At 48.1% G+C, this 14,062-nt stretch overlaps 1 protein-coding gene across 1 annotated transcript in view; it reads left to right on the top strand.

Moving 5' to 3' along the window:
- The first annotated feature begins 12,238 nt into the window (after window positions 1–12,238).
- The window catches only part of LOC144127590 (uncharacterized), a 12,228-nt gene continuing 10,404 nt past the window's right edge, over window positions 12,239–14,062 (top strand). Inside the window, exons 1-2 of the mRNA XM_077660573.1 lie at window positions 12,239–12,438; window positions 12,902–13,060. Coding sequence (XP_077516699.1) covers window positions 12,432–12,438; window positions 12,902–13,060 — 166 coding nt within the window. The 5' untranslated portion in view covers window positions 12,239–12,431. The remainder of the gene's footprint in view (window positions 12,439–12,901; window positions 13,061–14,062) is intronic.

Below are 14,062 nucleotides of genomic sequence, written 5' to 3'. Positions count from 1 at the left end.
TGCCCGCTGTGTTGCCACCTGACGCAGCCTCCACGTCCACGCAATCGTCAGCGCCTCTAGGCCTCCAGCCTGCGCCGTCTTCCGATGCTACGACTTTGGCCTGTGACATGGACTGCTCTACCGCCTCCGTGCCCGTGGCACTCCCTCAAGAAACTGTGCCCGTCGCGCCAGTTCAGTATTCCCACCAAGGGCCGTCACCAGCGTCTGAGCCTCCTCCACAGATGCCTCCCGTGAGTCAAGGCTCTCTTCCGCCTGCTGCGAACTCGTTCCGCGTTACCATCAAGCCTACATTGCGCTTTGATATGACTGCCATCCCTGCCCGGAATGTTCAAGCCACAATTGACCATGCCCTTGGCTCTTCGAACTACTGCGGGTTTGTCGTCCATCGCCCATCGAACACCATCACGGTAAACTTGTCATCCTTGATGGACGCCCAGAAACTTTGCGCAGTTACGCGGATCCCCCTGGATGAATGCAAGCATGTCCCGGTGCAAATATATTTTGCATCTGGTCCTGACACACTCCGCTGCATGGTTTATCATGTCGACAGCACGAGCCCTCCCGAGGAGGTGCGCGCAAATATTCGCTGCTCAACTCATGTTGTACTGCAAGCACGGCCTATGGGTCGCCGGGGCTCATACCTGCTCATCCTGCAAGGCCCGTTGACTCTCCCGAAGTACCTTACCTACTACGGTGCGATCGTCAAACCACAGCCCTTCCGACCTTGTCGTATTTTTTGCTATCACTGCCACAAGGAAGGACATATGCAAAATACCTGCCCTAATCCAGCAGCTGTGGCCGACATGAATGAACCAACAGCTCATTGTGCCCTGTGCAAATCGCCGGACCATGACATTCGCTCCCCCGCTTGTCCAAAGAAGAAGCAAGCGAAGAAGTTTCACAAGTCGCCTGCAAAAATGGATGTTCCTACAAGTAATCGCTTTGCAGCTCTCGCATGTGACGACAACGACTTCCCTGAACTTCCTTTATCTGAGCCTGCTGCTCACCATATGTCTCCTCGCCAGCGTACATATGCACAAGCGGCTCACCTTCCCGGATCAAATGGTACGCCCAAACGTCCAGTGCATCCATCACATGTGGATACTACAGATGAAGACACAGCTTTAGACAATGCAATCGCGGAGGCTCGCCGCCGACTAGACGAACTCACCCAGCGCCGGGAACAGCGTCGTTCTCAATCCTCTCGAAGAATTCTCATAACTCGGGAGCAATCATCAGAGGAATCACCTAGGGTAAGCACTGGCCCACAATCAGGTGCCGACCACCTGTTAGCCGTGACTACCCCGACAGTGGACAAGATATTAGCGCTGATGAAGCAGGTGACATCCCTCATCGTGGAAGCTCTTCGGCCTCGTCATGGATAGCGCATCATCATCGGTGGTGGTGCAGTGGAACTGTCGCGGTTTCGCTAATAAGGCCTCTGAAGTGAACATCCGCCTTAGCGACGGAAAGCTGAGGGCATGGGCGTTCCTACTGCAAGAGCATAATGCACTCCCACGCCTTTCAGGTTTCTGCGCATACCATTCACCATCTATCCCTGATCGCCGTTGCACCGCCTCCTCCCTCAGCCCAGGTAAATCTGCAATTTATATTCACAGTTCAGTTCCGCACACACCGCTCGACCTTTCACGGTGGTGCAACACACGTCAAGAGGTTGTCGCCCTTCTCGTAAAACCTGCACGCACACCCCTTATTCTAGTTTCTTTTTATAGTCGTCCTGGCTCCGCATCTCCCAATCTGGGATGGGTTCGTTTTCTACGTTCTACCAACTCGGGTATCCCTATTCTAGTTGGCGGTGACTTCAACGGCGCACACACTGCGTGGGGTTACCCATCGGATTCCTCAAGGGGTTCACACATCCAAGGGAGCTTTTCAGATCATTCCTTTCAACTTTTAAACCACCCGAATACTTCTACCCGCCCACGAGGTGGCCCGTATTCACCTGATTTGACTTGGTGGTTAGGCCCCGGTAACCCTCGTTGGGCGGTTGATTCTGATACTTGGGGTAGCGATCACAGCCCTATTTTTATCTCCCTCACGCCTACGCGTCTACGGAAAATACGCCGCACTGTACGAATAACATCATGGGATTCTGTACGCGCAGACAATCATTTATCTACATTCAACCCCTCTTCAGCATTGTCTACTCTATCTGATGTTCTCGCTACTCACACTATTACCACTACTGTAAATGAAGATGACCCAAACCCGGACATACATCTCTTGAATCTGTGGGCTCTTCGTCGCCAGGCGGATCTTTACGCTACTCGTCACCCCGATGACCCTTCGGCTCTTCCTACTCTTCACCGCGCTACCGCACGGGCGCGGCGCTATGCAAAGCGGCTAGGCAGGCAACGCTGGGCTGCATGGTGTGCCCGCCTGTCCTCTACGCAGGGCAATCGACATCTTTGGAGAGTGTTTCACGCCATGGAGCGCCCTTCTCGGGTTGCAGATTACACAGAGAGCATTCGCCTCGCGCTAAATGTGGATGAGGACACATTTGCACAACAAGCGGCCCGTCAATTTTTTCCAAACCATGACTGCACCGCTACGTCTCCACCTGACTTATCGGTAACAGAGCCCCCCGATGGGATTACTTCTGACCTCACCATGGCAGAGCTGCTGGCCTCCCTTGACCGTTTAAAAACTACTACTACTCCCGGGCACGACGGCATACCTAACTCCTTATTCCGTAACTTGGAAGGGAGGGCTTTGGAAACCCTACTTGATACTTTTAACGAAGTGTGGCTTTCTGGCGTCATGCCGGGAGACTGGAAGCATTCTATTGTGGTTCCAATCCCCAAGTCAGGTCAGCCTCCAGTATCTCTCTCGGCCCTTCGTCCAATTTCCCTTACCCCTACCATCTGCAAGCTTTATGAAAACATTCTAGCCGCACGCTTATCATGGTGGCTGGAATCCCATGATTGTTACCCAGATTCCCAAATTGGTTTCCGCCCACATATTGGAACGGAGGACGGCCTTGCTACTTTGGCTGCTGACGTGCTTGACCACTCTCCACAGAGTCACCTTGTACGAACCGTAATCGCTACAGACATAAGAAAGGCATATGATAACATCCTTCACTCTGCCATTCTTGCCTCCCTTCAAACTCTTGGTCTCCCTCACCGGTTCCTCCTCTCCATTCACGCCTTTTTAGCAAATCGAACCTTCAGCGTGCGTGTCCACGGAAAGCCCTTTGGTAATTTCACTTCCAATAGAGGAGTGCCGCAGGGCTCCGTTCTCGCCCCCACATTATTTAATGTGGCTTTAATTCCTCTGGTTCGAGCCCTAGAGACCATCCCTTCTATCCGCGTGCTTGCATATGCCGATGATATCACCTTGTGGTGCTGTCATCCAGATGCGTCTATTCATCAGTCGGTCCTTCAACACGCGCTGGATGTATTGACATCTCGCCTCCCACCTTTGGGTCTAACACTCTCTCCTACTAAATCATGTTTCATTCGAATTGGAAATAAAGCCGCCTTACGGAAAGCTCCCCCTTTAAATTTTACGGTACATAATTCTCTGATTCCTCAGGTAGAAACTGTTCGTATTCTTGGTCTTCTCCTCCATACATCTGGGACTGGCACCCCGTGGCTGACAGCCACCCGTAAATCGGCTAACGCTACTCTAGGTCTGATTCGTCGCATAGCTATGCGCTCTGGTGGCGCACGTGCTCATACGGCCCGCCAGCTTGTGCGCTCTATCCTTCAGCCACGGATAGTATATCAGGCTCAATTTCAACGTCTCACCCGCAGACAGTGGGACTCCCTTGAAGCTATCAATCGTGAGGCTATGCGCGTCATAACATATCTGCCTCGTTTAACACCCATACCTGTGCTACAGGAGTTCGCCCAACTTAATACACTCAGTGAGATCATCGACCAACGGGTGGCAAATAGAGCTCGAAAACAGTCTCTCAAACTTCATCGTTTAAAGACACTTCCACCGTGGTCCTATTGCCAGCTCACTGACAATCGCCCCACTGTTTCCCCGTCGGTATCAGCAGCGTATCTGCCTGAAGGGTGCATATTATACACGGATGCATCTCATTCTGCAGAGAGGGGAGTTACTGCTGTGTATAGTCCATCTCATCCGCATCTCAACTCTCGCGCGACGTATACTGCGGATACGTGCACTCCCCTGGCATTGGAACTTCAAGCCATTTACAATGCCATTGCTTCCCTTCCGCTCGTTCCAACATTCAATACAGTTCACATTTACACCGACTCCCGCGCCGCCCTTAAACAGCTGAAGGCTGTTCGACGAACGTTCCAGATTTCACAATCTATTCATGTGCTCTGCGCAAAGTATCCATGTCCTGTGCGCATACACTGGATTCGCGGCCATGCCCAGGATCCACATAACATTCAAGCGGATGCTATGACTCATCTTCATACATTAGACGATCCGCCACCTTCCCCTCTTCCCCCAGATCCGTTCCTGTCCCACGTTTCCGATTCCGAAGTTCTGCGCCAGCGAACACGCGCTCTAATTCCTCCGTGTTCGCACCCTCTCCCCCGTAGTCTTACTCGGCAGGAGGAGGTATCCGTGCGCCGGATTCGGGCAGGGGCGGCTCTGACACCATCTGTCCGTCATCGGTGGCGTGCCAAAGATCTGCCACTACCTGACAGGTGCCCTCACTGTGGCGCTGCACCGGACATATGTGATGTGCGGCACTTGTTGTGGACGTGCCCAGCGACGGCTGCTATCAGAAAACGGCTCCTCAGGGAGGTGGGCCTGCGGTGGAACCGCGAAAGTGACTTCGTGAAGTGGACAATGGACAACCGTTTCATTAACAACCTCTGCGACTACCTCAACGCAACGGTTCTTCACTCCTTCTTTTAACTTTCAATCCCGTGCATTCCTTCCCCCCTTTCCTTTTTCAACTTATGCCTCATGGCACACTTCTCGAATAAAAAAAAAAAAAAACAGCGCTGGAACACACGGACTTCTAGAAAAATGAGACCCACACACACTCGGAACCGTGTCGGACTATCCGAGAAGCTTGCGCGATTCGGGGAAATACCCAGCGGATGGAGCCCCATTTGAGATATGTCCGGCCTCACAACACATTTATTATGGCACTTTACAAAAACTGCTTCGAGATTACGTACCATACTTCGTCACGCTCTTCTTCAAAGCACTCACCAACTGTTAACAAGCAGCCACCTCCATGAGTACTCTGTAAAATGAGAAAAATATTTCTGAAAGTTTCTTTTACATGTGTTTCTATAGGGCGCAGTCCCATTCTGTACCCACAGCTGGGAGTTATTCCCATGCGTAGGAGTTTTAAATGCACATCGCCCTGAAATGACGCTTCATAGTTTCAGAACCTGTTCCATGATGAAATTGGTTGTTCTTCACGAAGGGACGACAATGCATAGGTGCACTGCGAAATAAAGAAAAAAAATGCTTTGAAAACTTCTGCTTCCTACTTTTCAACCCAGGCGGAGCCGCCTGCCGCGAACAGCCCGCTTCGTTTGTAAACACGGTTCTGGTCCATAGACGCAAGTGCATAGGGAATCTATAAGACGTTTGTCTGTTCGTTGTCTATAGACTGCCCATAGGCGCAAGTCAATTGGAAATCAACTTTTTTCCAATTCGTAGCCTCTATAGATGCAAGTTGATGGGAAGTTTTTGAGACTTTTTAATTTATAGTCTATAGACTTAAGTTGATAAGACCCCCAAATTCCCGTCTATTCGAGGACTACAAATTAGACCGCCTGTAAAGGTAGAAGACTGTGGGAGTGTCTATTTCGTCTATCTACTCGCAATGTAACGATGAAAGAAGGTTCACTTGATTTTTTTTTTTACAGTCCCAGGGTGCTTGTCAACGTTTCGACAAGCCCACTTGTCGAAACGTTGCGAAGCACCCTGAGGTTTTCCCCTCCTTTGTTCTCTTTGTGATTATCAAGAACCACGTGACGAAGCTCTCTCTACGATGGACTTTGTACTTTTTGGCAGTCTGCTCTGATGCCTGTCTTCTCAATGTGTGTAGTCCTCACACGCAACTGGACTGGAAATTGCTGTGTGTTGCCACACTAATTATTCTCTTTGCAAGCAAGCGTAATTAGACACACAGCTAACGTTTCGTTCCAAGCCGTTATGGTTTTCAGTGCCCAGTCGAGCCTCTTCCTATGTATATCCTTTGTAAAACCTGAGCATCTTCTCAACCAATGGTTGAATACATTCACAAAATGCTTTACTGCTGCATGTTGCAAAAAAAAGAAAAGAAGCTACCATGCTAGCCAGAGTGATTAGCTCACTCGTTCAGGTGGGCGATGCTTATTGGCTTGTTTCAAGACAACCTTTTTAGAGCGCGAAAAACGTCGGTAGCGTCTCCTACAGCATTTTTTGTAGAACCTGGGAGGGTCAAGAGCAACATTTTATCTCGTGTGTACATGTCAATGGGTCTTTTCTTTAAGAGTAAGAACGCTGAATAAGCTTAGCACTAAGCACTACGCGCAGAGAACGTTCAACTCAGCAGCAGGTGACCACGACTGTGCCCTCTTCGCTATTTCGAAAATTCAAAAAGTATGTTTCTTTTTGCAGAGGATAATTCAACGCCGTCCAGTGTACAGCATTTAAGAAATTTTGAAAGAACATTTTCTTTACTGCATGATGTATACTATGCACACAAATAAATAATATCTAATGCTAGAAATGAAAGCGAAGATTCGTGAAGTCAAGGTGTTTGTACACTGAACTGCCTGAAATAAAAACGGTTTCTTTTAAACGGAATCCGTTGAGTCAATTCCATACCGTTTTTTGATCGTTACTGCCCAACGCACTTAGCTCAGGAACATTTCATCAGCGTTTCAACTTCTATCCTGAAAATTCCCGAAAACAGCGGTTAAAACGGGTGCGCGTATTCAGGGACGTGCAACCAGCCAAATCTTTAGCTGGCGTTCCACGTTTTCCGTGCTCCTGCAGCTCACGACGGAGCGGACTTGCGAACATATCAAATCCAAGCACAAGCTCCCTAACTCCATGCTTAATACTGAGCTTTCCGCAAGTTTACTTCGTCGCAAAGCGCATAAGCGCAGAAAAAGCGGCCGACGCGCACGCTAGCTAAGGATATGGCCGGCTGTGCCCATCCCTTCCATGCCCCTTAGAATGAGTCTCAAAAAGTACTATCTCGTGGGCGATTAGCGCCTACGTTTTTAAACCTTAGCCGTTTTCATCCACATGTAGAAGTGCTGCGACGCATGAATCACATCGCCCATATTTTTTGTAGCGATAGCTACATTACGGTAGCATTTCGAGCCGTCAGCGTGGCGGCGCCACCACGCTCTCACGTGGTTGTCCACGTGGTGTGGAGCAGCTGCCGGCGGCGCGACGCCCTGGCTGATCACGTGGTTCGTCACGTGTTTTGTCATGTGACCAAGTTCCACTCGGCCAGCTGTGGCTACCGCGTCACTCCAGGTTTAACCAGAGCAAAACCACCGCCAATTTTTTTTTCGTTTCTTCCCATATGTCTGTTGTTTCAGATCCGATGACTCACTAATGTCGGCCCAACCCTGTTTTCTAATTTCAAACACGGGGAAAAAAAATCTTGAGGCGACACTTAAGTTTCGATTTAAAGGTATGACGTCATGGCCTTAAAGCGTTCATGCCCAAATATATGCGGTGTTTGTAATTGTCTACTTTACATTCATAGACCGCTCGGCGACCTCATACCATTCCTGGCGCACTGTACAGTGAGTAAACGGTATACGCCCCTGCCATGCGATGGCAGATGCTACCGCCGATGGGACTCGTGAGACCCAGGTCGCTGTTCCCGAGCAACCTATCGAAGAATCACTGATTTAAATGCCACGTGCCGCAGTGGACAGTTTGCTCACAATATTTTAGCAGGCTGTGATGACGTCGCAAGGTCGCGTGACCGAAGTGACTACCTAGGCCACTTCTGCGAATCGTCTCCGCACAAGACCTAACGCGGGATATTGCATGCCTTGTCGCTGCTATGAGCTGTCAAACCTAAAGCCAACAGCATGCTTAGAACTGAAGGGTTTGTTTCCTGCGATTCAAAACTGAAACCTCCCCTGGACACGGCCAGTTATCTTCGTAGCTGCTTTTATTTAGCAAGCTCCAATATTGACGCTCTTTACATACCATACCCCTCACCCCTCGAAGAAATAAAACGTCACTGTGGTTGACCCCCCCTACCCTTCTTTGTGTTATTTTCCGGCTTCTGGCCCGCATAGCCATGCGATTTTGAGAACCCTGGTTTACACGATAACGTTTTATTCCTCTTATCTCAAAAACCACTGTGAGAAGAGCGTTGGGTGTGATAAGCTGCTTTATAAGCGGCGTTATAAGCTGCGGAAGCCATTGGACTCTCGACTAATAATGCCGATTATACTTGTGCTGCTGTGTTGTTCTTGACGCTCAGCAATGTTGAACACTGAAGAACCCTTGCAGGCAAAGCGCCCTCACGAGTTGTGCGCTGGCTCTTACAGCGTAGCTCTACTCACTGGGGTGCAACTTCGGAAAACCTCCCATGCAGGTACTTTGACCTTCAAGATCAGCCAAGGTCAAAGCGGGACATAGTCGATTTCTCTACGGTCTAGTTAAGTGTCTAAGCATAGTAGACGTGATCAACCATAAGTTCGGACCGTAGGTTAATTATCCAGTTATATCGACCAATTGCTGGTACGAATTAATTACCGCTAAGTTAACTGCAGTAAAATCAAACTTTTCGCTATAGCACCCAGTTATATATCGTTGGAATGCTTAGGTCTAGTGTGAACGCACTGTGGTAATTAGCGACCCGAGTTAATTAGCGTTATTTAGATTTCTTCTACTCGAAGAGTGTGCCATGAGGCATAAGTTGAAAAAGGGGAAGGAATGCGGGAGACAGAAAGTTAAAAGAAGGAGGGAAGACCCGTTGCGCTGAGGTAGCGTTATTTAGTTAACTGGAATTAAAGCCAATACTAATCATAACCACTGAGCTGACGCTCTACTAATTAGGTTTAACAGAGTTTAATCGTTGCCAATTTATTTCACGCTGGCGGAATACGGGGATAAAAGTCAAAATTGATGATGATGATGATGATGATGATGATGATTATGGATTTTTATGGCGCAAGGGGATCTACGGCCAAAAAGCTCCATGGCACAAAGTATTTCAGACTTCTCAATGGGGTGTGAAGGACCCATTTCCCAATCATTTCACCCTAAATAAGCCGAGCACCAGACCAGAGGAAAGTTTGTACCCGTTGTATCACCGGTGGGTACCCGGCGGCACTGAAGATTGAACCCCGCACCTCCCGCATGCGAGGAAAAGCCAAAATTAAAATTAGCGCTAGTTAGCGGCGGGTGGGCTTGATTTGCCTGGGGCCTTTCGAAACGCTCACTTGCTTTCTGAGATGAATTACGTTTATTATTTTATTTAATTTTGTGTTATCACCTGTGCGACCGTGAAGTGCTGCTTTCGGAAGTGTTGTGGTGTGCATCACTCCTTGCGAGTTGACACCCGCGCTTGACGCGCTTCTTGATGGGAGCGTTCGACCAATGGTGTTTTGTAACGCTGTGGAATGGACCATGGGAAGTTTGTCGAAGCTGCAGTAATGCGGCGTTGGATTAAAACTGGCAAAATAGAGTGATGGCCGATTAAAAGCCGCTGCCGGTGCTGAAGCATACTGTGTACATCGTGGACACCACGAAGAAACAATGAGGTTCTTCATTATCGTAGCCATAAAAAAAATTCATTACCGCCGTCATCATCACATGCCTGGGCTAGTGGATAGCAGGCAACGATATGAAAGACTGCTTATTGAGGAAACTTGCCGGACACTTACTTTCGGTTTTAACTGTGTAATATGGTGCATTTCTTATCGTGAGTGTATTGCAGGGGGATACTTAATTGGACAAGTCGGTAATTCATGACACAAGTTGTGTAGAGCAAGTTGTGCAGTGTCCCTGTGGTGTGTGTCTCATTCCTTCGTCCTTCGTGTTTCTTTTTTTTATCGATACAACTAATGAACTTTTGGTTAACCAATTGGGATTGCTTTGAAATTAACTAAATTAGCAGTTATACTGATCATCATGTGATTTGTAAAAGTTATGTCGCGACATATTTTTCAAATGCATAGACAGTGTCTATAGGAAGTTTATAGAAACTGGTCTACTCAGGGTTTAGTAGAGGTGATGCGCAAAGTGATAATATACAGAATATCTATAGGCAGTCCTTAGACTTGCGTCTACTAGACCAGTAGGAGTAAGCGCATGGACATAAAACTATGAGACCCAGTTTGACTTATCTATAGACAAAATTCTGCTAAAATTATACTGTCATAAATCTACAGCTTGTACGTAAACTAGTTTATAAGATTCTCTATAGAAAAACTATGTATTTTAAGAACAAAAGTTTATGGACAGTCTATAGATTGTGTACAGAAAGTTTTGTGAAGGTTGGCGTTTTGGAGTAAATGCGTTGTAAAAATGTGTTTTTTTTTATGCATGAACAAGAAAGGTGCAGTGTAACATCCGCAATGCTTTAGCCCTTTCTCGACCCATTATTGCGATGTGGCTATGACACTAACCAAGTATTCAGTTTTGCAAAAAAGTGTTCGATATTCCGCGTATATACGGAAGACCTGCTGCTGTCATAGTCGCCAGTCATTAGTGAAAAATATGGCGAGTATCAAAATAATTTGCAACAAATTTTGGCTGACGTTACTTATCAATTCATCTCGAAATGAAACCGGTGGAGCTGAATTGTATTCTGTCTTGTACTCGTGGCAGTTGAGCACAACAGGGACGCCGTAAGCAACATCTGACAGTGATGCCTGCCACGTCCTAAAAGAAGGTGTTCATATCCGCACACATGCTTGCACAAAAAAAATCTGTGAAATAAAAATGCGCAATTTAGACCGCATGATTAAATAAATTTATTTGGTTAAAGTACGGGCAGAGTCCCGATTTTAGAAGTAGGAGGAAAAGAGCTTTACGAATTCAAGTTTTATTTAAGTCTTAAAATCGTTTCTGCTGTCGTGTCTCTCACGCGGTAACGTGGAGGCGAGCTTCTGCTCCAGATTTCGAGGAGCTGGTAACAGTAGATTTCGGGTGGGCTTTGCTCGGTGCTCCCAGCCTTCGTAGGCCTTCACGAGTGTAAGGATTAGTGCTTGGTCCTCTCGTGGCGAAAATGCAGACAGAAAAACACTCAGATGGCTATGTCCGGCTCGGGGAGCTTGCCTCTTGAGCAGGCCGCCCTTACGAAAATGATCTATAGACAGTCTATAAACTTCTTATAGACTATATTGCCTTCCTATAGATATTTCTTTTTTATCTATAAACAAAAGCCTTACTAAAGTGTATGGCAATAAATCTATAGATTGTCTATAGACTGTCTATATGATTTGTATTGCCTATAGACTGTTCTCTAGGCTTTGTCTACAGAGAGTCTGTAGAGTTTATAGACAGGAGTCTATGGAGAGCCTATAGAGAGTCTAAAGAAATTTTTGTAAGGGCGCGGGTTGTGGGTCTGGAATAGCCTGGGCCTTTGTCAAATGTTCCAGGGAATCCCCCAAGGTGGACTAGATTCGTAATAAGGGGGGGGGGGGGGGGGGAGTGCAGCCTTGCGTCCACAACGGAAATCTATACAGCTTCCGCACAAACCCCTTGAGTCCCCGCGAGTCCTTCTTACCTCTGTGCAGTCACAGTCCCGTTTGTAAGGAATGTTCCCCTTTAGGGCTGCTTCGGTTTGGACATTCTGGGGGCAAACTTGAGTGGTTGCGCGCAGCGTTTTCATATAAATTCAGATGCTATTCAAGACACAAAACTAACAAGTACACAAAAGTAACTCTCCAGTGTGTGATTATAATTGCGAAATTTCCATACGTTAGGAGCAAAATTTACGACTAATGCACCAGAAACCTCGCTTCCCGTATCGTTACTTTCTCCGTTCGCAGCCGTGTGCAACACTTGCCAAAGCGGCAACTCGCCAGGCTGCGCACGATTCATAAACCACAGAAAAGATCAGCGCCGCCGTGAGGAGTTGTGAAAAGCATACTTGCCGTTTTTTTTACAGCCAATTGATCCGCAGCTGGCTGCGAGCTTGTGTTTCGTAATTAGAGCAAGCGCAACCCTAAAGAAAACAAGCAAGCTCATTAAAATTGATATTACCCACAGGTGCACGAAGATTGTTCTGAGCGAAGAAAATAAAAAAAAGCGTACTAACTCTGTTGCTCTCGGAAGATTTAAGGCAAGTATTGCGACCCAGTTCTTCAAGTCGGTTTATCGCCGTTTAGTGCTCAAGGGACTCGAAGCACAGTTATAAGCCCAAAACACGTTAGGAAAGTAGCTCTACTGCGCAGAAGCGCCTATAGCTCCGGGACGCCCTTTTTGCAATTTTCCTTCCGGTTGGAACGCGTTCCATGTGAGGAACATGGGGTCACCCGGATATGCCAGGTAAGAAGCGTGCTGCGCCGTCATTCAAGCCTGCGCCACCTCAATACTTCCGAATCCGCGAACAAGAGCCAAGACACGCCCCAGAGCGCATAAATATGCTAAGCCTTATTACCGCCGAATTCCTTTGTTTCTGCATCTCTTATTCTGCTCGCGCGCAAACCTTGCACACGCGCGCCACTGCATGACAACGCCGTGAGGTCTCGCGCTGTCTAGGCTCTGCGTCCATTGTCTCGGTGGTTAAGCGAATTTCTGTTCCAAAATACGTACAAGCAGTCCTCGTAGTTTGCTTAGCACTGTAGCTACCAAGGCTGCGGAGGCGTGACTGAAGTCGAGGAGTGCGGCGGTCAGGGAGCGCTTGCCTCAGCCTATCGACGCCGCTGTGCCGAGACAGCGCCGCCAGCCAGCGCCCGTGATTAACAACCGGTCATATAATCTTGGCCCATATACTTCCGCCCGTGTACAGCGGCCGGATACAAGCTCTTGTTCCTTGCCGGCGATCAAGCGGACGGCGAGATGATTATCGAGCCCCGCATCGTCGTCGCACTGGCGCTGTCTGCCGTCCTATTGGACACCGTCCTGGCCCTCCAGTTCCAGCGGCCCAAAAGGGTGCGTGTGCTCAACGGTAAGTCATAGCTGACGGCTCGATTGCGCGCGTTTCTGTACGTCGGTCTCGTTTTGGTAACTTTCTGCGGGTGTCAACCGCGAAAGCCACGGGTGATGGATGCCAGCCGCAGCCGTTGCGACTTGGCAGCGCATACATCCGAGCGTCGAGCATACAGGAGGCAGTGACAGGTTCCATGACATCACCCTTCGCGTCTGATTTAGAAAATGCCAGCTGCCAAAGGTAACTAAGAGCGCAGGCGGAGAAGGGGGGGGGGGGGGATGAGTGGATGAACTCCTCTCGTACTTAAGGCGACACTCCTGCTGCGAGTAAAATGCGACCGTTGCATTTTCTCGATTCGTGCGGAGTTGCTTCAGTGGTTCGTTGTTGTGCGAAGGGCTACGTACTTTTCTGCAGCAGGAGAGCTTCCTTTCTCTCAGCACGTCATGGAAACGTGATATAGTGAAACGGCTTGTTCGAGCGCTAAATAAAAAAAAATTCATCACTACCATCACTACACAGCATCCATGGCAGGACGGTCCGACAAGAACTTCGACAAAAGGAATGCTTCTGGGATTTTGTCTTAGAAGGAAACTTAAAAAACAAAACATTCTAGCTTCAGTTATGCTGCCTCGTTGCCGAAATTTAACTTTTCCTTCAAAACCACCGCTTTCCGTATTGTCCAGGAGCAGTCCGTACGTCCTTCCTCGTGAATTCTATACAAAACAAACTAACCTGCCTGATATCTGGCTTTAGGAGCTCAACGGTGCTTGAATATATATATTTAATTGAGTCATACTAATTGGTTACATGGTGCATTCTTCAATTTTATAGCTGCGTGCGAAAAACGTTAGTTCGAAGCTTACCTTTCACTGATATTATGCAGCTTCTGAGGATACAGGCGCTCATTCCGCCAGTTCATTCACACCACCACCCAGATGTTATGCGAGCACTCAGTGGTTTCACAATATTTCACTAGCTTTACAGTCGAATTTCCTGTCATAAATCATAAAATAATGAGCT

This window comes from Amblyomma americanum, chromosome 4, assembly GCF_052857255.1.
Source record: "Amblyomma americanum isolate KBUSLIRL-KWMA chromosome 4, ASM5285725v1, whole genome shotgun sequence".
Lineage (NCBI taxonomy): Eukaryota > Metazoa > Arthropoda > Arachnida > Ixodida > Ixodidae > Amblyomma > Amblyomma americanum.
Note: the sequence above shows the minus strand (reverse complement) of the source record. Positions and strands in the feature narration are given on the sequence as shown.